Source organism: Tricharina praecox (genome assembly GCF_024521635.1).
Source record: "Tricharina praecox strain CBS 144465 chromosome Unknown BZA05scaffold_9, whole genome shotgun sequence".
In the NCBI taxonomy this organism is placed as follows: Eukaryota; Fungi; Ascomycota; class Pezizomycetes; order Pezizales; family Pyronemataceae; genus Tricharina; species Tricharina praecox.
In genome coordinates, this window is record NW_026250411.1 from 317,003 (window position 1) to 337,148 (window position 20,146).

The window sequence follows — 20,146 nt, forward strand, 5'->3', positions numbered from 1 at the left end:
CCGAGAGGAATATTGCGTTCGCGATGGTGCTGGCAGCGCTGTCGCTGGCCATAGCATGGGAGGAAGATGACCTGCCGGATCTTAACAGCCGTAGATTCGGCGTGGGAAAGCGCGTGCTGGCATTCACGGAGATCACCCTGCTCCAGTGCGTCGACTGGAATCTGATGCGACTTTGGCGCGGCAGCGACATGGGCGCGGCGAAAGCGGAGATCGCGAGATTGGAGAAGGCGTGCAAGCGGAAGGAGTTTGCGGCTGCTGCTGGGACCGCTGCTTGTGCCGATGCCATGGTATTCTCACAAGAGGAGGTGGAGATGTCGCTTGGGGTCGAACTGATGAGGATTGTCCGTGGCAACTGATCATCAGCATACGGTACTTGGCACCACTAGGTCGGGATTGAGGCTATACGGTACCGGCAATGGACTGGTCGTATCTCATACATAAAACAGAAAACTCCGAGTGATACGAAACGACGAGCACGTGCGCTGCACTGGGATGAACGGAAGATGGTTAGTTACCGACTGGTCGGTGATCCACATGTCAGTCACGATTCCCTAATAATCTACATCCGTTATTCCCGGGAACGCAGATCTGCCAAGACCTTGTCAGAACTGTCGGCGAGTGACGATATTATGATGTCATAGGGTATCTCCTCCATAAAACATAAACATTACGCACCGTGCACTGAATTCGTCAGACAATCGAACTTTCGTCAGACAAAAACGCTTCACTTTCACATCAATCATACCCAGGCACTCCAGTACCTCCACATCCATCGAAATGTCTACCACTCCTACCGCCAACACTCTGCTTCCACCGGCTGTTCGCGTTGCGAAGCTGCTCGGTGTCGTCGGGTCCGCTTATGCTGCCGGTAGAATCCTCTCCTTCGTGCGAGACGAAATTCTGACTGACAATTAAATGCAGGTGCTTACCTCACGATAAGCGCACACACGCTGCCATCTCTCTCCACGTCTTCGGCACGAGACCTGGCATTGACCCTGTCAACGCTCCGTGAACGTCTCTCCAAGCCCCTGCTCTTCGTCACTTCCGCTTCATCGAGTGCGTTCGCGTTCATCGCCTACTACCTCTACTCAACACCCTCCCTCACCATCCCGGTGACATCAGTCCAGTTCCACGCCGACTCATTCCTTCCCCACGCTGATCTGACGGCGGTGGTGGTCGGCGGAGGGTGGGAGGTGTATGCGGTTGCAGCAGGAGTGTTGGCAGCCGTGGTGCCTTGGCAGATGTTGGGCGTGAACCAGGTTGAGAAGAGGATTGCGGCTGCGGGTGAGGGTGTTGCTGCGGCGGAGGACAAGGGGCTGCAGACGGAAGTGGTGGATGCAGAGAGCATGAATGCTGAGAGTCAGAAGTGGGCTAGAGGGTGGGGCGTCAATGGGCTACTCGCCGCTGCTGGTGCGGTGGTTGGAGCGTACGCAGGTGCTTGGTTGTAGAAGGTGTGTGCGCCTGCTTAGTGTTTGACCATGCGAGGGTGGTGAGCGAAATGTTTTTTTCTTTTTTGTGCAGATGGACGGGATCAATGAATGAAAGACTCAATAAGAAATTGCCCGGTGTGGATCTCCCCAGTCAACGACGATCAGTGACCAGAGTATGCAGTGGCTTGGGGTGCAAAGGAAGCAGACCACGTGTGCTTCCTTCACGGACTGGAAGGCAAGCATGAATGTTCCGAGGAAACCGGAGGGCGACGAGCTTTTGATCCGCCATTTGTTGGCTGGCCCACACGATTGTGCGTTCCTGGCTGCGTCGGCCGAATCGGCCACATGAGACGTCGGCCAGATGCTGCGGCTTCATACGATTTGAACGTAGCGGGTCTCTCTAAACGTCGATGCATTGCAGGAATGCACAGTCCACGGCGCTTGATGGTGGTTTGCTTCACAGATCCACCGCCTTCATGTCTAGGCGAACACGATCTGAGCCCAACAAGGCCATGGCCGGGTGGGCAAAACAACCAGCTCATGCCTGCCCTTGCCATGGCCGAGTAAACAAAACAACCGGCTCATACCTCCCCTCGCCATGGCCGAGTAAACAAAACAACCCGCTCATGTCCACCCTCGCCAGCAGGTTCCCTCCCCCCCTCCTCATCCTCCTCCTCCTCCTCCTTCTGCACGAGCGGCCAATATTGGCCGCCCTTCCATATATAAACCCCTCCCTCCCCTTCCCCTTCATCCGCCATATTCGCTCTCATCCTCTCGTCCTGCACCCTACGTTTCTCTTTGTCTCTGAATCAAGTCCCGCTACTTCAACTTGCATCACCGCTGCCGGCCCAGTGCTGATACTATCGTCCTCGTTTGAACTTTCCTCTCTTCTCTCATCAATCAGTCCCGATGCCTTCCTTCTCTTCTGTTCTTTCGGCTCTGCTGGTCGCCATCTCGGTCTGGACCACCTGCGTTCGGGGTGGTAAGTCATCCTTCCCTTCCCCTTCCTCCCCATCTTGATGGATCGTGCTAACTCTATCCTTCAAAGCCTCAACGGATTTCCCCCAAGACCGTCTCCGACCTTGCCCCGACGACTGGTCTCCAGCTGACTGGAACCGCTACCAAGACTCGATGATTAACACCTTTAAGGGCTGCATGCCTCGGTGCTGTGGCAACAAAAACTGCTGGACCAACCCCGCAGGATTGAAGGAGTGCCAGGATCACTGTATTCAGATGGGTAAGCACAGATTTCTTCTCCAATTTCCCGGAACAACTCTAAATTATCTCTTCTAGGTTCCAATAACTATAATGCGAGAAATCCCAAGACTGGAAAAATGGCTCCCCCTCCTGCTCTGATTCGTCGAGGTTTGTCATGTCTTCTGCTCTCCCCCTCGTTGATACTTCTACTAACCTATGTCTGTAGGCATGTATGACTTCCCGCCGAATCTCCTCGGCCCCTGCCCCGTGGCACCAGCCGACTGCCAGCGCTACGAGGACACGGTGAAGGCGGGCTACAAGAAGTGCATGCCCTATTGCTGTGGCTTCTCCAGCTGTCACATCTACCCCCCGGCAATCAAGAAGTGCCAGGATAACTGCCTTGATATGGGTGAGCACTTTAACCACTAACTCTTGTCTCTCAAAATATAACTAATATTGACTGTTTCTAGGCAAGCGCGCGTGGGCAACAGGGAATCTTTAGGACGTCGATTGCAAGGCAGTCCGTTCGAAAAATGATGCGACGGTTATCAATTCCGACAGACGGATGATGATGGCGTTAGCATTGGTATTCCTGCTTATGTGATTGTTGTCTTCTAGCTCATGTGATGAACGAGTCTGTATGATATCGCTACTTGGAAGGGGAAGAGCATCGGTGTGTTTCTGGAGAGAAAGATTGATTAGCGAAGGAGGGAACTGCGGGTCAGAGGTGTGTAGTGTTTGTATGGTCTACCTGTTCGAGTGACATTCACCTTGTTGGAGTGAGTAGATTCAGCTGAATTGATTCAATTGCTTCAAATGGCTCGATTGACGTGACTGGAGTTTGATTTGGCTTGACTTGCACATGACATTGCTCTTGAATCGTGACAACTCTGTTCGACATTACTGTACTCACCCACTATCTTCTGAGGTCTGAAGGTTATCCATCATGAGCAAAAAATCACAGCACGAAAGGGGTAGTTCATGCATGCAGCGACTCCATGGCCAATATCAATAAACACGATAAACTACAAAACTTTTCCCTATCCCAAAACACAATCCAAGCACACCCAAACGCCAAAGTGCCCAGTCCCATATCCACCCCTCGTATCGTCACATCACAACCTTCTAAAAACCCTAACGAAGTATCTCATATTCTCCAGTGCCAACGGATATCTCAATCCCTTGCCCTCCCCCGGTAGTCTGAACCACTTCGCATCATCTCCCTCAATCTTCTCCCAGTCGCCATCTGGGCCCAGCAGTGTATGTTCCAGCAGCATCCCCATCGAGAAAGTCTTTTCGCCGACCTGGACGGTACTATAACTCCCGGCACTCTCGAGGACAAGGAGCAAACAGCCCTTCTCGACGATGCCCGCCAACGACAGCAGCAGCTTTGTTGTCGCGGCTCTCGACTGCGTGTACAACTCGTTCGTCGTGAACAGCAGCGTGATCAGCCTCGTCGACGCCGGGATCAGGTTCTCGAGCGGCACGCTGGGCGCCAAGATATCCTCGCGGTAGAAGTCCGCCGAGAACACGCCCGGCTGCGTGTTGGGGATGTAGTTCTCGCAGATGTCGTTGGTCAGCGCGCTGAACGGCTCGTTCCACTCCGCGATGTCGATAGCAGTGACGTGGACCTTGCCTGCAGCGACTTCGCCGCGCGGGAGGAGGTTGCGGGTTGCGGCGGCGGCACCCACGAGTTCGGCGCCGGCTCCGCCGCCGATGCACACGATCTCGCTCGTGCCGGAGACATCCGCCGTCTGGAAAACGTCCGTTATCTCGTCACAGAGGCTGAGGAATACGCTGCGGTAGCAGAGGGCGCGGCTGGGCGACCACCGGATCACATAGGCGTTGAGGTGCTCGACTGTGCCGAAGGCGGCGGAGAAGTCGCGGTTGTAGAGGTGGCCTTTTACGGTCTGCAGGACCTGGTGCAGGTCTGGCCGCGAGAAGGGGATCGAGAAGGTGCGGTGGAAGAGCGTGAGGATGTCGTTGCTGGCGGTCAGGGTCGCGGCGGCGGCGACGGAGGCGGCAGTAGGCGGTTGCGTGCGCGGCTTGAGCTTCGGTGCGCGCTTCTTGGTCGGTGCGGTTTTCAAAGGGCGCGGAGTCGTGTGCTCGAGGACGTTATCGGCCCAGGCGCGGTTGCCTTGCTTGGGTGCACGGTGCGACATTGTGTGTTGTTTTTGGGGGTGTGGTGGTGCTTTTGGGTATGGCAAGTTTTTGCGTGGTGAGGGGCTTGGTGGGGTGAAGTTGAAAATGTGGATTGATCTGCAGGTAGTGCAGCGGTCAGATGGTGGTCTGTGCGGTAACTAATCCCTGATAAGCTCAAATTTAGCGGCTCTGTAAAATGCCCCACCACCCCACCACACCACCCCACCACACCACCCCACCATACATATTCCGGAGGTGTCATCGCATCTGTCATTTTTCAATCTACCACCGCGCGCCGCTGCAACGATGTTTGACGACAGCGACTCAGATTCCGAGCCCATTCCGCTTCTTCCGGACGAGCCGGAGGACTTCCTCCCCCCGCCGCCGTCGGCCACCACAACAACGTACTCTCTCACCACCGCCCCGCACGAGTCCCTGACGCTGCGACTAGTCGGCCACAACCCACTGTGGGGCCACCACCTATGGAATGCCGGACGCGTCACCTCCGAGTACCTCGAAACCCACGCCGCGCGCTTGGTCGCCGGCAAGACCGTTCTCGAACTTGGTGCCGGCGCGGGCCTGCCGGCGCTTACCTGTGCTCTACGGGGTGCTGCGAAGGTGGGCGGTTCTTGCTTGCGAGAAGCAGGGAGGGAGCGGCACAGGACTGATGGAATGAGGGACCAGTAGGTAGTAGTGACCGACTACCCCGACGCCCCTCTTATCGACAATCTCCGTATCAACATCTCCGCGCTCCCCTCTTCCTACGACGGCACCGGCAACGGCAACATCGTCGCGGAACCGTACCTCTGGGGGAACCCGCTCCCGGAGATATTGGCACACCTGCCGCCACCGGCGGAAGCGTTCGATCTGGTCATCCTGTCGGACTTGCTGTTCAATCACTCGGAGCACCAGAAGCTGCTCAAGACGGTGCTGCTTACGCTGAAGAAGACGGCGCGGGTGAGGGCGCTGGTGTTTTTTACGCCGCATAGACCGTGGTTGCTCGAGAAGGACTTGGAGTTTTTGAAGATTGCTGAGGAGGCGGGATTAGTGGTCGAGAAGACGGTCGAGAGGCTGCTGGACAATCCTATGTTTGAGGAGGATATGGGGGTAAGTCTGCCTTGACGAGAGGTGGGACGGACTAGACATGCTAATGTGGTGATAACTTAGGACCGAGATTTGAGGAGAACGGTTTTTGGTTATGAGATTTCTTGGAAGGATTTGGGGAGCAGCTGAGAATAGGATATATCTTGCATGTGGACCCATCTACCTAGATCATGGCAATATATACAAACGCCGTTTCCACGTCCACTAGATATCCAACTCAACTTTCGTCAAGCGGTCCGATGCGGCTTCCCCTGCTCGCTCCTGCCCGTAGACCGGACGGGAATGGTCATCTACCTACTACAGAAATACTCCTTTCTATCTATATACAGCTTTTTCTTTTTTTGCCTGTTATGTCGTGACGTCTCATTCTAAGTACAGTAGGTATGCTGGGCTCAGGCTGCTCGGGGACACAAATTGGCTCGTAGGCAAATTCATGGTAGTACAACGAACGAGTCGTAACCTCAACTTCGATAGAGCTCGTAACCTCCCCCACTCCCACCACCAACCACAACTACCTCTTTCTCACCTCCCCTACTCATCCTTACCCTTTCACCTCCTTCAACATCCCTATCCTGCGCTCGGTCCCTTCGCATCCTCTCATCACAGAGCTACCGTCTCACCGTCTACCCTCCCCCACCTCCGGAAACCGCATCTCCTCTGCCGTCACGAGCGGCGGATCTCTCATGGCAACTACACCGGCGAGCGATTCTATGTCGACCATCCCTGACCCCCAAGACCCGGTGCTCTTTCCCCTGCTCAGGCTTCCAAGAGAGCTCGTCATAAATGTCGGACGATTTCTTCCCCGAATCGACCTTGCTGCCTTGGCATGGAGCAGCCGCCATATGTGTGACCTGCTAAGCCCAGACCTATATCCCTATGCCAGCAGGCAAACGGCCCTCGTTAAGGCTACCAAGTGGTGGAAGCCGCAGCTGATGCTTCAGCTGATTGAGAAGCTCGAAGTCGACCCGCGGAAATTTCCTGAGCTATACATGCACAAAGCGGTTGGGAACATCCCCGACTACTTGACCATGGATTACGACTCGGAATCGCTCATGAAGACCTTGCGTTTACTGCTCGACAAGGGAGTTTCTATCAACGATATTGATCTCAGGTACGGCGAGACAGCGTTGATTCACATCGTGAGGACTGTCGCATGCAGGGAAAACTTTCCAGGCATTCAAGATCTTGTCGAGCGTGTTGTTATCTTTCTCCTGAAGGAGGGCGCAAACGGGGATGCGAGGGATTCCGAGGGTCGGACTGCGGTACACCATGCGGCGGGAATGGGTTATGAGCAGCCGTTGCGCTTTCTACTGGGGGAAGGGCTTCGGGCTGATGTCTTAGATGTGTGGGGGAAGGCACCTATTCATTTGGCCATCGAACGCTATATGGCGAGCCAACAGGTGTGCTTGGCGTTCGATGTTCATGACGTCCCTGGGGATAATTTCAATATACTTAAGGTTCTGTGTATGTGGCGACAGGGCAGCACTATTAACATGAGGACCAAGATGGAGGGAAACACGCCGCTGCATTGTGCAGTCGAATTTAACCCCCACTTCCACCCTTGTTTCGGACAATTTTTGATCTCTCAGGCCATCGTGCGTATACTTCTCTATTACGATGCCAACCCAAATGTACTGAATTGTCATGGAGAGACCCCATTGCACATGGCTGTGTCCAAGTCGGATGTGGAGGTCATTCAAATGATCACCGAACACCCTTCAACCGATATAGGAATACCTATAAACAACCAGCTTGGGGATATGCCTTTGCATCACGCAATTCGCACCAGTCTATGCGGGTGCGCGTCTATTGCCTACGATCTATACGAGTGCCCTCGTGTGACTGTCGTCAAAGCTCTGCTCAGAGCCGGTGTGAGTGTGGATCAGCGGAATCGGGATGGAGACACGGCTTTGCACCTCGCAGTCGACACACCCTGGCAGTGTAGGAATAGCATCATAACCCTCCTTTGTGCCGGTGCTCGCCCCGATATCTTGGATAGGCTCGGCGAGCCTCCATACGGCATGGCGCTGAGACATCAAACGACAGACGTTGTGAGGATGCTGTTGACAGCCCTCTCCAACAGGGTTTTTGGCATGTGTACGCGCGAAGTAGAGCTGCTACGTGAAGTAGAGGAGCTAGATGATTGACGAGCCTGGCTCACTTTGCGGTTCGTGGGTTGCGCAGTTGCAGCCCCTCTAACGTGGGTAGCGTTGGATATGTGGTTGTTTCTCTGGGGTTTCCGTGTATCTGGTTCTTTGATTGACTGATAATTACTGACTGGGTCTTCTACTTGCTTTTTTGCTGCTGGAAATGTTTTTACGTGTACTGTTGTTTCTGTGCTATCTCGGACATTGGCGTAATGGAGTTGCGCAGGAATTTGGTTGGGCTGTGATTGTGCCGATACCTCAACGACGATGATGGTGTTATGGATTGGGATTGGCATTGTTTTAGCCAGACTGTGTGTTCTTTTTGTTTCTCGCATTGAGTGCGGGCTCAATAGAAATGTATGTGACTTTATTGTCATACTCGTGACGGACGGATGACCACTCGTGACGGAAGGATCACAATATTTCACTCGATGCGGCTCTGCCCTCTGCCTAGACTAGCCAATTACGCGAACCAGTTCGAGAGCTCAGAGCTTCGTTTTTACCGCCGTCTCACCACCGACAACCGCCAACAACCACTGTCATCCATTCCATCACGACCGTTGCCTCCATTCATCTCGACAAACTTCCCAAGCCATCATGAACCACCTTCCCGAAGCCTGGGGTCGCGTAGGTTTTTAGCTACCGATTCGGAGGAAAGGTGAAACTGACGGAATTGCTGTAGCCCAGAGACGACATCTACGGAGCCTACGACCACTCCTTCGTTGCCGCCTCGCAGCCAAACACCCACACGCAGTCCCCGATCGTCACCGGTACCTCCGTCGTCGCCCTGAAATTCAACGGCGGAGTCGTAATCGCCGCCGACAACCTGGGTATGCTAACACTCCCTTCCCCGTCCCCCGTCCTCGCACATCTCCCCGCACCCCCACTAAACTTCCGCCACCACCACCATAGCATCCTACGGCTCCCTCGCGCGCTTCACGGACATGGAGCGACTGCGGCAGGTGGGCACGCACACGGTGGTCGGCGCGTCCGGCGACGTCTCGGACATGCAGCACATCTTCACGAAGACGCTCGAGAACCTGACGATTTCGGAGGAGTACCAGAGCGACGACGGGCACCGTCTGCGCGCGAAACACGTCTACAGCTACCTCTCGAGAGTGCTGTATCAGCGCAGGAACAAGTTTAATCCGCTCTGGAATGTGCTGCTGGTCGCGGGGTGGGATGAGGGGAAGCCGTGAGTTGTTCTATGGGGAAGCGGGAGGGGGAGGGGGAGGAGACAGTGGGCTAATGAAGGCGGGGATAGGTTTTTGGCTTCGGCGGATCTGCTGGGAACTACTTTCTCGGCTCCCGCGCTGGCGTCCGGCTTCGGTGCGCATCTGGCCATTCCGCTGCTCCGCCGCGTGGCCCCCGACGAGGCGGCGGTAGAGGGCATCACGCGCGAGCGCGCGATCGAGGTGGTTGAGGAGTGCATGAAGGTGCTGTTTTACCGCGACGCCCGGAGCATGAACAGGTACACCATGGCTGTCGTCACCGGTTCAAAGGACGAGGCCGGAAAGGAGAAGGTCGATATCGAGTGGAGGAAGGATATTGAGCTTAAGCAACAGAGTTGGAAGTTTGCGGAGGGGATCAGGGGATACGGTGCGCAGACTGTTTAGATTTGCGAAGACCGATAAGAGGGAGATGCGGTTTCTCTTTCTCGCGCTTGCTTGTTTGATAGCTGAAATCGACATATCGTGAATGAGCTGAAACAAAGTACACTACTTCTTCGATGGGTAATAGAATGATACTAGCTGTCGATCGCTATTGAATTGACTTGATAACGCTTAAATATCACGGACTTGATTTCCACCCCAGGTCTCTCACATCCAGATCACATCCCACGGAATTGATCCGATCACCTACAGAGCATGAGCACACCAATCCAGGATCAGCACCAGCGACGGATACGGAGCAGACCGAGTGCAACGCAATGAAGCAGTCACGAGACTCACCACCACGCCACCACGCCACTACACCGCCTCAGCGCCTCACCACCACACTACCACACCACCACACCGCCTCAGCGCCTCACGAAAACTCACTCACCCGCAATCCCGAATCCTGCCATCGCATCACGCAAATCCCCGGTCGAGGGTGTGTGTGTAGGGGGGGATGATACTCCCCCAACGAGGCGATCAACTAGGCGTCCGTAGAAAGCAGGATAAGGCTGCAAGTTCAGTACCTACAGTCCTAGCGCCTACAGCACCCACGGTAGGTGCCAGGTACTAGGTACTGTCAGATCCAGACGGCCGCCTAGAAACATAGTGTACCTCCTACCTCCTACCCCCGAGATACCCACGGAACAAAGAAAAGAACAAAGGAACACCCACCCCGGATCACCCCGGATCCCGGATCCCAGGGATGCTCGAGACACAGCACACCACAGCATCATCTCCGATCATCAAGACCCGGCGACTAGGGACTGGCATACATACCTCATACGTACACCCGGTCGCCCGGGGCGGTGCCACTAGGCAATCTCGCGACCTCGGTGTCCACACCGTCCACACACGCCCTGGACACCCATCCCACCCAGCCGAGCAGCCGGGTTCGGCACGGTTAACTGCGCCGCTGGAGACAGCAGATCACGAGACTGTGCCGCAATGATCAACAGCCAGCTCCATCGTCGCTAAGACTCCGATTGGTGCCAGCGGTGCCAGTGGTAGGGAGTGGGTGATTTCCCGCCCAGCACGACGACGCCGAAATCATCCAAAGACGGAGCCGAGCCGGGCGCCTCAATCGCGTTGCATTGCGTTCCGGTCTGGTCTGGTGCACCGATGATTGCAAATATATATCTCACGCAAGCTCCTCGCGAGTCGAAACCGTCGGAAGTGGATTTCATGGAATTTCATGAATCATTGCCCGGGCACCTCCCCTCCCCCCCCTCCCCCCATCCGCCTTACGTACACTTCGTTTCGGCAGATATCCCGGACCGGAAACCAACCCCCAGTCCAGCCCTATACCAGCCTACCCAACCCCAACCCAACCCCAACCCAACCCATAACACCCCGAAAACAACCCGCACCACCCAGAACCACAGAGAGTTAAAAAGACAACCTGGACATACCTCCTGATGGAGTATGCAAGAAAAGAAACTATAGGGGGAAAATGAAACGAGGAAGAAGGGAAAAACTTTTGCTGTCTTCGAAATGCAAGGCACATACCTGGATCAGAAGAAGGAAAAATGTGGTAAGAAACGAAAGAAGAAGAAAGAAAAAAAAGCCCAGACGAGAAGGAAGATATCAAAAGAACATCAGTGTTATTGTACAGAGAGCAACGATATGCACAGTTGAGATGGCCTGTACTCGTCAGTACGGGCGGACTCGATTTTTCCGGGAGGGCACCAATGTGTCTAGGACGTGTAGCGCTTAGAGACAGCCATCCACTTCGCCATGCCGTTCGCGAAGCCGAGAATAAGCTGGATATAAGCTCGGACATTCTCCCTAGGGACGGTGCCCCTGTTGGGGTGAGCCTCACGAGGATGGCCGAAAACACCAAAGACGTGGGGGCGGAAGTTCTTCGAGGTGTGATGGGTGCCGCTGTCGCCGTTGAGGAGCCTAACATGCTCGTTTGGATCGTCACAGACCGTGCCGGCATGCTGCACGCAGCGACGGACGAGCTCGTTGTGCGTGTCGATGACACGGGCCACGGCGATGTTGGGCTTGGATCCGCACTTGATGAGAATCTGGATGGCGGACAGAGGATTCTCTGTTTTGTAGTCTTTCTCCCAGCCTGCATTCAACAAGAACTGGTCAGCCTTGAACATGCGGTATGATTCGGCACGTAACAAGGTACTTACCCAGGATATCGTTCTGCAAACCCATAATCAACTGCAACATGCACTCCACCTTGCGGAGGTTAGACATATTCGCCTTGTCAATCGTGGCTGCGACGTCGAGGTATCCCGAGTCGAGGGGGTTGCCGAGATGAGAGATGACCGGCATGAGACCCAGATCGGCACGGGCCAGGATAAGGAAGGGGCGGACTAGTTAAAGGTGAGTATCTTGCCCAAAACTCGGTAGGGATGAAGCACTGACCAGAGATGGTGATGGCTCTAACCCTCATCCACTCATACATCGCGATCCTGTTCGTCTCGAGGAGAGGGCGTTCTTCTCTGAAACCAGTAAGGACTTCGCAAACAGCATCCATAAACGCCTGTCTCCACGGAGCCTCCTTAACACTATCGACCACACCGGTGCAGATGCTGGTCGAATGGATGACGTTACGGAGAGCCAGAGAGACACGGACGGCCTGGTTGTCCTTGTCATTGAACAGGGACTCGTCGACATCCTTCGAGAAGGCAAGGAACAAATCGGCCTCTGTATCCCGGTATCAGCAAGAGAACACGCAAGAACTAGTGAGGAAAGAACGTTACCACAATCGTCCCATTCCTTTCCGAGAAGATTTTCAGTCAGATCTGGTGGAATGTTAGTACCCGCCGACACCCATCCGACCGAAAGTGCAATTACCATCGACGATGCAAAGCCAGATCCAGAAGCACGATCCGACGTATCTCGCTCCCTTAGAGATAAGGCCGTGGGGCAGGAGTTTCGGGACCAATCCGAGAGGGCTGGCTTTTTCAGAGACCTTCCTGCAGGACGGCGGGAGGGAGCCGATGAACTGATCGCAGGTACCGCCGACTCCCTGCTCCTCAATATCGCCAAGGCCGGGAAGGTCCAGGTAAGGCGGAAGAACAATCCTGAAACCTTCGGATAGCACAGCCATCTTGATGTTGAGCTCCTGAAGCTCAAACATCTGGGCGATTTTTTCGGAACCGACCTCGCAATGATCGACACAGGCAAGCTCGAAACAAATCTTTTCGAAAGATTTTTCATCGGCGGGGTGAGATGTTTCATGCGAGAGTACACCGGTTTCACGGGAGCGTGAGGGTTTTTTGACACCACCAAATCTGAACTTGAGGCTCTCCAAGAAATGCTGCCTCGGCTTGACGTTGTTCTGCATAACTTCCAGTGCTATGAACGGGGGTCCACGGGCGGGACGAAGCGAGAAGTACCTCTTGGCGTCCGGGGGTCCGGTGGTCTCACGGCTGTTGTTGGTGTTGACAACTCCAGTTGGCGTGACGACCGAGACTCCTGAGTCCTTTGGATAGGCGGTTGAGCTAGCAGTCGAAACATGAGAGGAGGAGGCTGGATGACCGGAGTATCCGTCAAGGCGATCATGAGAGTGGAAAGCCATCAGACCTTCCTTGTGGTTGTCGTTTGGACCAAGGTTTGGGTTGCTACGAGGATGGTACAGCCCTCGTGGGGGCTGTAGGTGATTGTTTTCGTTCCTGGAAGACATCGCTGTAATTTTGGTTAGGCAGATGTCGAGGATGTATATGAAAGCGAGAATGAGCTGCATATCCGGGAACTTACACTATAGGAGTAATGAGTGACGAGCTGAACGGTCAAACCGATTGAGAAGGTCTTGCCAAGCAGGAAGCGTGATGAACAATCAACCTGGTATAGGTATGACTGGATGTAGAGAGGTATGTAGACCTTGGAGAAAGAAAGAAGCTATTCAGGATGACTCAATCAAAAGAGTGGTTATGTGCAGAGCGGGGTGTGTGGATGAGGCGTGAATATGAACAGGGTGAGGTTGAATGCCTTGACGGCGGGAGCTGTAAAGAGGAGGAGAGAGGGGGATGGATGAGAGGAGTAGAGTATGAGAGGAGGAGAATATGAGAGTATGAGAGGATGAGAGTATGAAAGGATGAGAGGACGGAAGGTGGCGGGGGAGGGGGGGAGAGGGGAAATATAACTGCGGTTTAGCGGCTGCTGAGAGTTGGCATTTGAGTGAAGAGGCCCGCCCAAGTCTAGAGGGCTTTGTACGTATGCAGGAGTTTCATCACTTTGGTGGAATGGAGGTGATAGTTGCAGCTCTAATTAGGTGCTGCTGCGTGTGTTGATGATTGCGGTACGTCACAAAGGACTACCTGGAGGCTCCTGGAATTTTCGAAAAACATTTCACCACCGCCCACGGCGAAACGCTGGTCCGAAACAGGCAAAAAGCCTGCCTGGAAGCTCCTGGGATTTTTAAAAACATTTGCCCAGCGTCATAAAGCAAACCGCTGGTCCGTAACAAGGAAATCATGCACCTCAAGAATTCCAAGTTTTAGCTAAGCGGAGACTCAACCGTAGGAACAGGGGGCTGCATTTCCGGTGTGAACTCGAAGTCGACAAGCCTGCAACACGGGTGAGTGTGATCTTGGTGCTGGAAAACGGGGTCCCGGGAGACTCATTAAAGCACTAGGCGCAACGAAGATGACAGGATCAGGCGGAGGCAAGGAGGCAGAAGAGCGGAGCACGATGGATGCTTCCCAGTGAAGGGGGTACTTTTGCGGGTAGATAGCTGTTCCGGTAAGCTGTTCCGGTAAGCAGAGCCGATCTCACAATGCCGCAGTTATCGATCTTTCGGTTTGCTTCCCCGGAAAACGACGCAAGCTGGGGTCTCAGCGGCTTCGCGCCTGAAAACGAAAGAAGTTCACTAGAATGCCTCAAGAAGGAAGCTTAGTTTCCCGAACGATCGATGAATATGGTGTCGGACGTCAATCTCGTTGCGAATCTTCGGGCACCGATTGCGCTGTTTTCGAACGCAAACATCATTATAGGAAACGGATGGTTGGCCGAGATGCCTTCTTCTCCAGAGGTCTCCTTCTGCTAACGAGTTGACTTCTTCAGCGAGCTTGGAATCCTTATATCCGCCTAACTACCCTAGGCTACCGACCCACCGTCGACGGCAGCACCTTCCCGGTCCCACTCCACGGCTATCGAGACGCAAGAACCGAAGAACTCTTCAGTCGTCTTCGACCCCTCAGGATGGCTCTGCCAAGGCGTCCCTCCCCAGCATTGGGCAAGAGCCGTTTTCGTGAAGCGCTGCCGTCTGGCAGTAGTTAGTTGCCGCTACTGCGCGGCAAGGCTCCCAGAGGCTGGCTCGAAGTGCTGACGGACACCTGCAGATCCCTCCAGCGGGAGCTTGAAGCCCGTTTCCCTTAGGTTCGCTTCGTACCACACGACCTATGTTGGGGAAGATTGTGGCGCGGCAGAGAATCCCACCATGTGATACCTATGATAGACACAATCGTGTTAGTTTCGGGTGGGGCAGTCGTTTCCCCAAGTTCTGATTACTTGCCCACATGTCAAGGGATCTCCTATTCCTTCTTTCGCTCACAGCCTCTCTACAATGCCAGAACACACCAGACCTATTGGATTCGTGGCCGTGACTTGATGAAGTGGCCGTGAAGTGGAGGATTTTCGCTGTCACACATCTCACATCAGACCACCGCCAAATTCGATAACTCCCCTCGCCCCTACATAGGAATGGAATGCAGGTCTCACCACCGGAAGTACTCAGTAAGTCTATTTCGACCCTTAGAATTCGGAGGGGTTGCACGCAGCACCACCATACTAAAGTCCGCAAGAATTGCTGATCCACGTTCAGGGCTAGCCGTTTTTGTGTTTTTACGGTTCTTTTTTTTTTGAGTCGGCCTGTGATATCTGCAAGCAGTTAGCGATTGAGCCGTGCCAAGCGTTATAGAAGCATTTGGTACATGTCCGCTGGAAACCGGCTTTGATTCCTTCGGTATGGTGATCGTATGGGCGCAGCATCCACCGTCGATGAGCTGAAGTCGCTTGTGAGGGGCCCGGGCCGCATGGATCATCATGTGCAATAGAGGCCTGGTATGCGCATCGTGCCTCGCGTCCGCATGCTTTGCTGTGGGCGTGATAGAGGGTCTTGTATACTGGGGTCTCTGGCTATGCCGTACAAGGAGATAAATCATAAAGTCGACATGTCTCGACTCTCGACCCACGGTTGTGGGTTCGAAGTCAAACATTTGTCATTCTCAAAGTAGCCGGGCCCACCGAATGGCTTGTGCATAAGCCTGAACCCTAAAGAAGCAAGTACCGATCCACAATACTGCGCACTCGAGCACAGATCTTGGGTCTCCATCTCCCTCTATGTATCTATTCACTCGATTGGAGTGTCCCGAGCTCGCATTCGCTCCGCAGCTAGCTTACCCGCATTGAACATCACCACAGGTCTTGGTTAATGGATGCAATTCTGTTTAGATGACAGTGGCGAGGAATGCTATCGATTCGTACAACATCAACTCTTCACACCCTACCCCCACTAAAAACCCCGGTCAGCATACACACCAGTTCTCTGTTAGCCAGTCCTTCGCCGGCAAGCCACTGAGGGTTGTTTCTCACGGGACGAGGAAGCGGATTCTGTTCTTCAGCGACTCCCTCCACACGCTGCCGCCTGTGATAACTAGCGCCATATGCACGCGTCACTCCTTACCTGCGTGGAACTATCTGGCGGTGAAGGCGGCCTCTCCACGAACTCAATTCAGAGAGACTCCTCGGCACCGACATCCCCACAGCTTCTCAGCAGTTTCGAGCTATGGTCACTCGCCGCGCCGTCGCCGTGCATACCTGCATTATCTCCTTGCAGCGGTCGATGGGAAAGGGCGGATTTGACGGGTCAGGGCATGACCGGAGAAGCACAACATGGAGTCTGTGGCATGGGGGCACACGGAAGACGCTGTCATGATTATCTGGAGAATAGAGGCGTGCCATTGGACACACTTTAGCGCGTGTTGCCGACGGGCAAGTGTCTGTGTGGATGGGCGCTAAATGCGTGCAGCAATGGCACGATAGAATACTCAACATCATGCGTAGCACCCGTCGAAATCGAGTATATGGCCATCGATCAAATGTCTGCGGAGAGGTGCTAAGATGATCGATAGGGAAACAGGGAAATAACCCACTCCGTTGAGTCTGATCCACATCATGCACCACATGCGTCGAAATCGAGCATGAGTCTGGCTTGATCGCATCACACGAATAGTGCAATTGCCCGCCGATTGGTGTCCCATTTTGGCACCCATCCTCGCAGACAGTTGATCGTTGGCTGCGAGCACTCAGCTTTTCAACGGATAGGCAGGCACTGGGACTTACGGCTGCACTCTCTACCGTCGGTCTCTTTTCATGCAAACAACCATTCTGGCTTTCATGGTGTGCATTTCGGGCCGGGTTTCTCGAGGTTTCTGAAGACTTCATTGTTCGCTGTAACGGTACATGGTCAGACGAGTCGGAATATGCACGGTCGCTTTGCGCTGAGCTTCGCCAACCCAGAGACCAACGGCTTCGCGCGCAGAGAGATATATATTTCGGCAGCACCGCACCTGCATGCCTATGCAGGCCTGAACCTCCGGCAAACGATGGCGAAGATCTCCTCAGCATCGAGAGACACGGGCTTGACGTTGAACCCGTTCCCCCGAATACAGAACGTTTCGAAAGGAAAAAGGTGCCACGCCGTACTGGTCTATTCCTTGGATTGCGGCGAGGTTCGCATCCAGATGGGAGGAGGGCGAACGTGTACATACCTGCCCTACACGTGTGGCGGAGGTTTTACTTTTTGTGTCTCACGGGGAAACGGCACTTGTGTGGAATCCACGGGACGAACGGTTCGATTCGCCTATCCAATGTTGCACCGCTTGCATCTGGACTTCAGGGCAGTCGTGCGATTCCTGTTGACTTTATCTATACCACGGCGACCTATATGCAGGGGCGAAGGCAAGTCACTCGTATCGGGAAAGACTCAAGAGCGAGTCTAGGCCACACAGGAGGACTCTGAAATCGCTAGGCGGCGTCACTCCTTCGAGGCAAGAAGCTTACACATCTTTGCTTGTATGTGCAAGGCCGGCGAGTGGACCCATACTTATGCTTACGTATGAATTGACCGTCGTAGAAGTTTAGGGATCAAACGGAACTGCGATCGTCAAATGGGCCGCGGCCACCACGTCTCCGACACAGGCTCAATCGGAAGCATAATTTCAGGATTATCGATACGATACATAACCGCGCAGGTCGAGCTCTCTCACTAGGGACGATCCCTAGGATTTTGGTAGTTGCTGGGTACACATCCGACGATTCGACTGATACGCAATCTCGCTCCGCCGTGCGTTTCGAGCGCATGTCTTCCACATCGAATCACTCGCCGTGCCGGCTGCTAGCGGTGTCTGCACCCTGCGGCCTTGGCCCACGGGTGTAAGCCACTTCTCGTCTAGCCCTGGCGAACTGATTCCTTCTGAATTTATCAAAACCCGCCACAAACTTCCTCCTTGCCTACATCCATTGATCAAAGTCCAGGTCTTTACGCAGGGGAGGAATCATCCATCACCTCTTTTAGGATGCAATCTAACGGAGAGGAATCTTCTCTTAGAAGCAAGCCACATCAAAGACGCGGGTAAAAGGCAGAAATACCACCATGATTCCTCAATGCTCATGGCAACAGGCTGTGCCCCTCATTCTTCACTCGTCCCCTTCTGGCGTAAGCGCCATACAAGCAGAGGGCTCTTATATGAAGCCAACTTAATGCAATTGAATTACCGTCTAACCCCGTGATACTTTCAAGCTATTCTCTCTGAATGTCATTTGGCGACCGGATGGGAGCATGAAGAAATTGCCTGTGCCAAGTGGCGGCAGATCTTCCACAGCATCCAGAACCGGCTTTGAGCGTCCTGCAGAAGTTGCAGCTTTTTCGGTCAGCTTATGCGCTGAGCCGGCGTCCGCCGCGGGTACGGGCGGCAAACAATGTATCTCAAGGCTCACAGGTATGTACATAGCGATAAACCGACGCCTGCGACAGAAGGAGGGAACTGCGGGGGATCCAATGTCGTATACAAGATTGTTGTTGGTACTGACTCCTGAGATCGAGCACGTCCTAGATGGCCTGAGTATCGGGCTGCGGGTTTTGCTTCTATTTTCTTCTCTTTACATGTCGATATCCGCGGCAAAAAGATCCGAATCTTCATGAGCTTCTCGGCTTCCCACATGTGACATGTCTGCTGAAGGATTTCTCCTCACATTGTTCCACAAGGAAGTGCTAGACACCGGGTTTCCAGCAGGACAGTTGATAAGACAAGCCGTTAATGGAGTTTCCCAACTATATATTTGCATAAAGAGTGGCTGAGGCTCTCTCGTCGGTACCTAACGTCCGTTCCTCCCCAAGAATGACCGAGTTCGCACCCTGGCATCACCGCACTTACATCCTATGGAGGAATCGCCACCGAAATTATACAACGTGCCGGCCCATATAGGTGTAGTCATTTGTCTTACCAAGTTCCGTACATACGCTCAAAGGTTGTCGAAGTGAGTAAAGTGCACTTTGACGGACCCGTGCATGGTGGCATTTTGACGGTGGACTCTGTTACCCAATAACGCCCAAGCTTCCAAATGTGCAGTTACCCAGTACTGTAAGAGTACACGGTACACACAAACACTGATCTCCATTTCGCCTGTTTCTAATCTATATGAAGAGGAATTCAAATATCAACCTCGCTTCTGTCTGCCGAATCGAATCGAACCGGATGGGACGAAAAGCATCCCGGATTCGCGGCTGCGACGGAACTTCGAACGGCGCCCTATCACCCCACTGCACAGTGTACGGCGAGTCCATTCCCGGTTTCAAGCAGGTATCATATCATACAGTACATACACATATCAACACTTCAATAACTGCCTGCCTCCCTCCTCGTTTCTGCACCCAAAAATATTGTTTTCCACCCGGGGGCCGGTAGCTCACATTCTCATTGACATGGTGCTTTTTTTTTACCACACCCATGAGACGGATTTAAGCCACCTCCCCCCAGGGGCCGGCGCTCGCCTGGCTGCCGGAAAGTTCACGTATACAATAGATCGTGGAATAAAACTCCGGCTCCCCCCAAAGCGTCCAAGGGGGGCTTGTGGCTTGCTATGGCGTATACTGAATGGAATTCTCGCTTGAAATCTGGAAACGGCGGCGGACCGTGATGATGTTTCAAAGCACAATAGCAACACGGAATGGGCTGAGTCCCTATTCTGAGGATTTTGACTATATACATGCCTACGTGCCTACATACTCTGCCGTAGCTGGACCGCGGCAGAGACGCCGCGCCACGGCTCCGCATCAGCCACAGATTGCGCTGGAGTGGCTGAACTTGCATGTGGCAGGTGATAGTTTGTGACTCGCAATTTCTACCCAACGGGAATGTACCTGTGACGATCAATAGTGATTTGTGTTGAATCAAAACCCGTTGAGCTACAAAGTAAGTAAAATACAAACACCAACCGATTTTATTCC

General features: G+C 53.8%; 7 protein-coding genes across 7 annotated transcripts; 5 read left to right on the plus strand and 2 right to left on the minus strand.

The window, feature by feature from the left end:
* Positions 1–622: 622 nt before the first annotated feature.
* Positions 623–1,644, plus strand: BZA05DRAFT_269377 (uncharacterized protein). Its single transcript, XM_051480221.1, has 3 exons — positions 623–642; positions 695–868; positions 922–1,644. Exons 2-3 carry the CDS (start codon positions 778–780, stop codon positions 1,446–1,448), a joined length of 618 nt encoding a protein of 205 aa, XP_051340311.1. The 5' UTR covers positions 623–642; positions 695–777; the 3' UTR covers positions 1,449–1,644.
* A 376-nt stretch (positions 1,645–2,020) lies between these two features.
* Positions 2,021–3,421, plus strand: BZA05DRAFT_394637 (uncharacterized protein). The gene is made up of 5 exons (XM_051483347.1): positions 2,021–2,412; positions 2,479–2,667; positions 2,724–2,795; positions 2,854–3,036; positions 3,098–3,421. Exons 1-5 carry the CDS (start codon positions 2,340–2,342, stop codon positions 3,127–3,129), a joined length of 549 nt encoding a protein of 182 aa, XP_051340312.1. The 5' UTR covers positions 2,021–2,339; the 3' UTR covers positions 3,130–3,421.
* Positions 3,422–3,615: 194 nt separating this feature from the next.
* On the minus strand, positions 3,616–5,043 carry BZA05DRAFT_429730 (uncharacterized protein; the record flags this gene model as incomplete). Its single annotated transcript, XM_051486140.1, has 2 exons — positions 3,616–4,613; positions 5,009–5,043. The coding sequence occupies 2 exons, from the start codon at positions 5,041–5,043 to the stop codon at positions 3,743–3,745; spliced, it is 906 nt and encodes a 301-aa protein (XP_051340313.1). The 3' UTR covers positions 3,616–3,742.
* Positions 4,977–6,077, plus strand: BZA05DRAFT_394640 (putative methyltransferase-domain-containing protein). Its single transcript, XM_051483348.1, has 3 exons — positions 4,977–5,387; positions 5,457–5,876; positions 5,937–6,077. Exons 1-3 carry the CDS (start codon positions 5,076–5,078, stop codon positions 6,000–6,002), a joined length of 798 nt encoding a protein of 265 aa, XP_051340314.1. The 5' UTR covers positions 4,977–5,075; the 3' UTR covers positions 6,003–6,077.
* Positions 6,078–7,436: 1,359 nt separating this feature from the next.
* Positions 7,437–8,154, plus strand: BZA05DRAFT_394643 (ankyrin repeat-containing domain protein). The gene has a single exon (XM_051483349.1). The coding sequence runs from the start codon at positions 7,538–7,540 to the stop codon at positions 8,018–8,020; it is 483 nt and encodes a 160-aa protein (XP_051340315.1). The 5' UTR covers positions 7,437–7,537; the 3' UTR covers positions 8,021–8,154.
* A 368-nt stretch (positions 8,155–8,522) lies between these two features.
* On the plus strand, positions 8,523–9,756 carry BZA05DRAFT_394645 (nucleophile aminohydrolase). Its single transcript, XM_051483350.1, has 4 exons — positions 8,523–8,647; positions 8,703–8,850; positions 8,933–9,215; positions 9,285–9,756. The coding sequence occupies exons 1-4, from the start codon at positions 8,618–8,620 to the stop codon at positions 9,634–9,636; spliced, it is 813 nt and encodes a 270-aa protein (XP_051340316.1). The 5' UTR covers positions 8,523–8,617; the 3' UTR covers positions 9,637–9,756.
* Positions 9,757–11,372: 1,616 nt separating this feature from the next.
* Positions 11,373–12,982, minus strand: BZA05DRAFT_335943 (uncharacterized protein; the record flags this gene model as incomplete). The annotated part of the gene is made up of 5 exons (XM_051480790.1): positions 11,373–11,752; positions 11,820–12,005; positions 12,058–12,339; positions 12,396–12,437; positions 12,490–12,982. The coding sequence occupies 5 exons, from the start codon at positions 12,980–12,982 to the stop codon at positions 11,373–11,375; spliced, it is 1,383 nt and encodes a 460-aa protein (XP_051340317.1).
* Between the last annotated feature and the right edge of the window lie 7,164 nt (positions 12,983–20,146).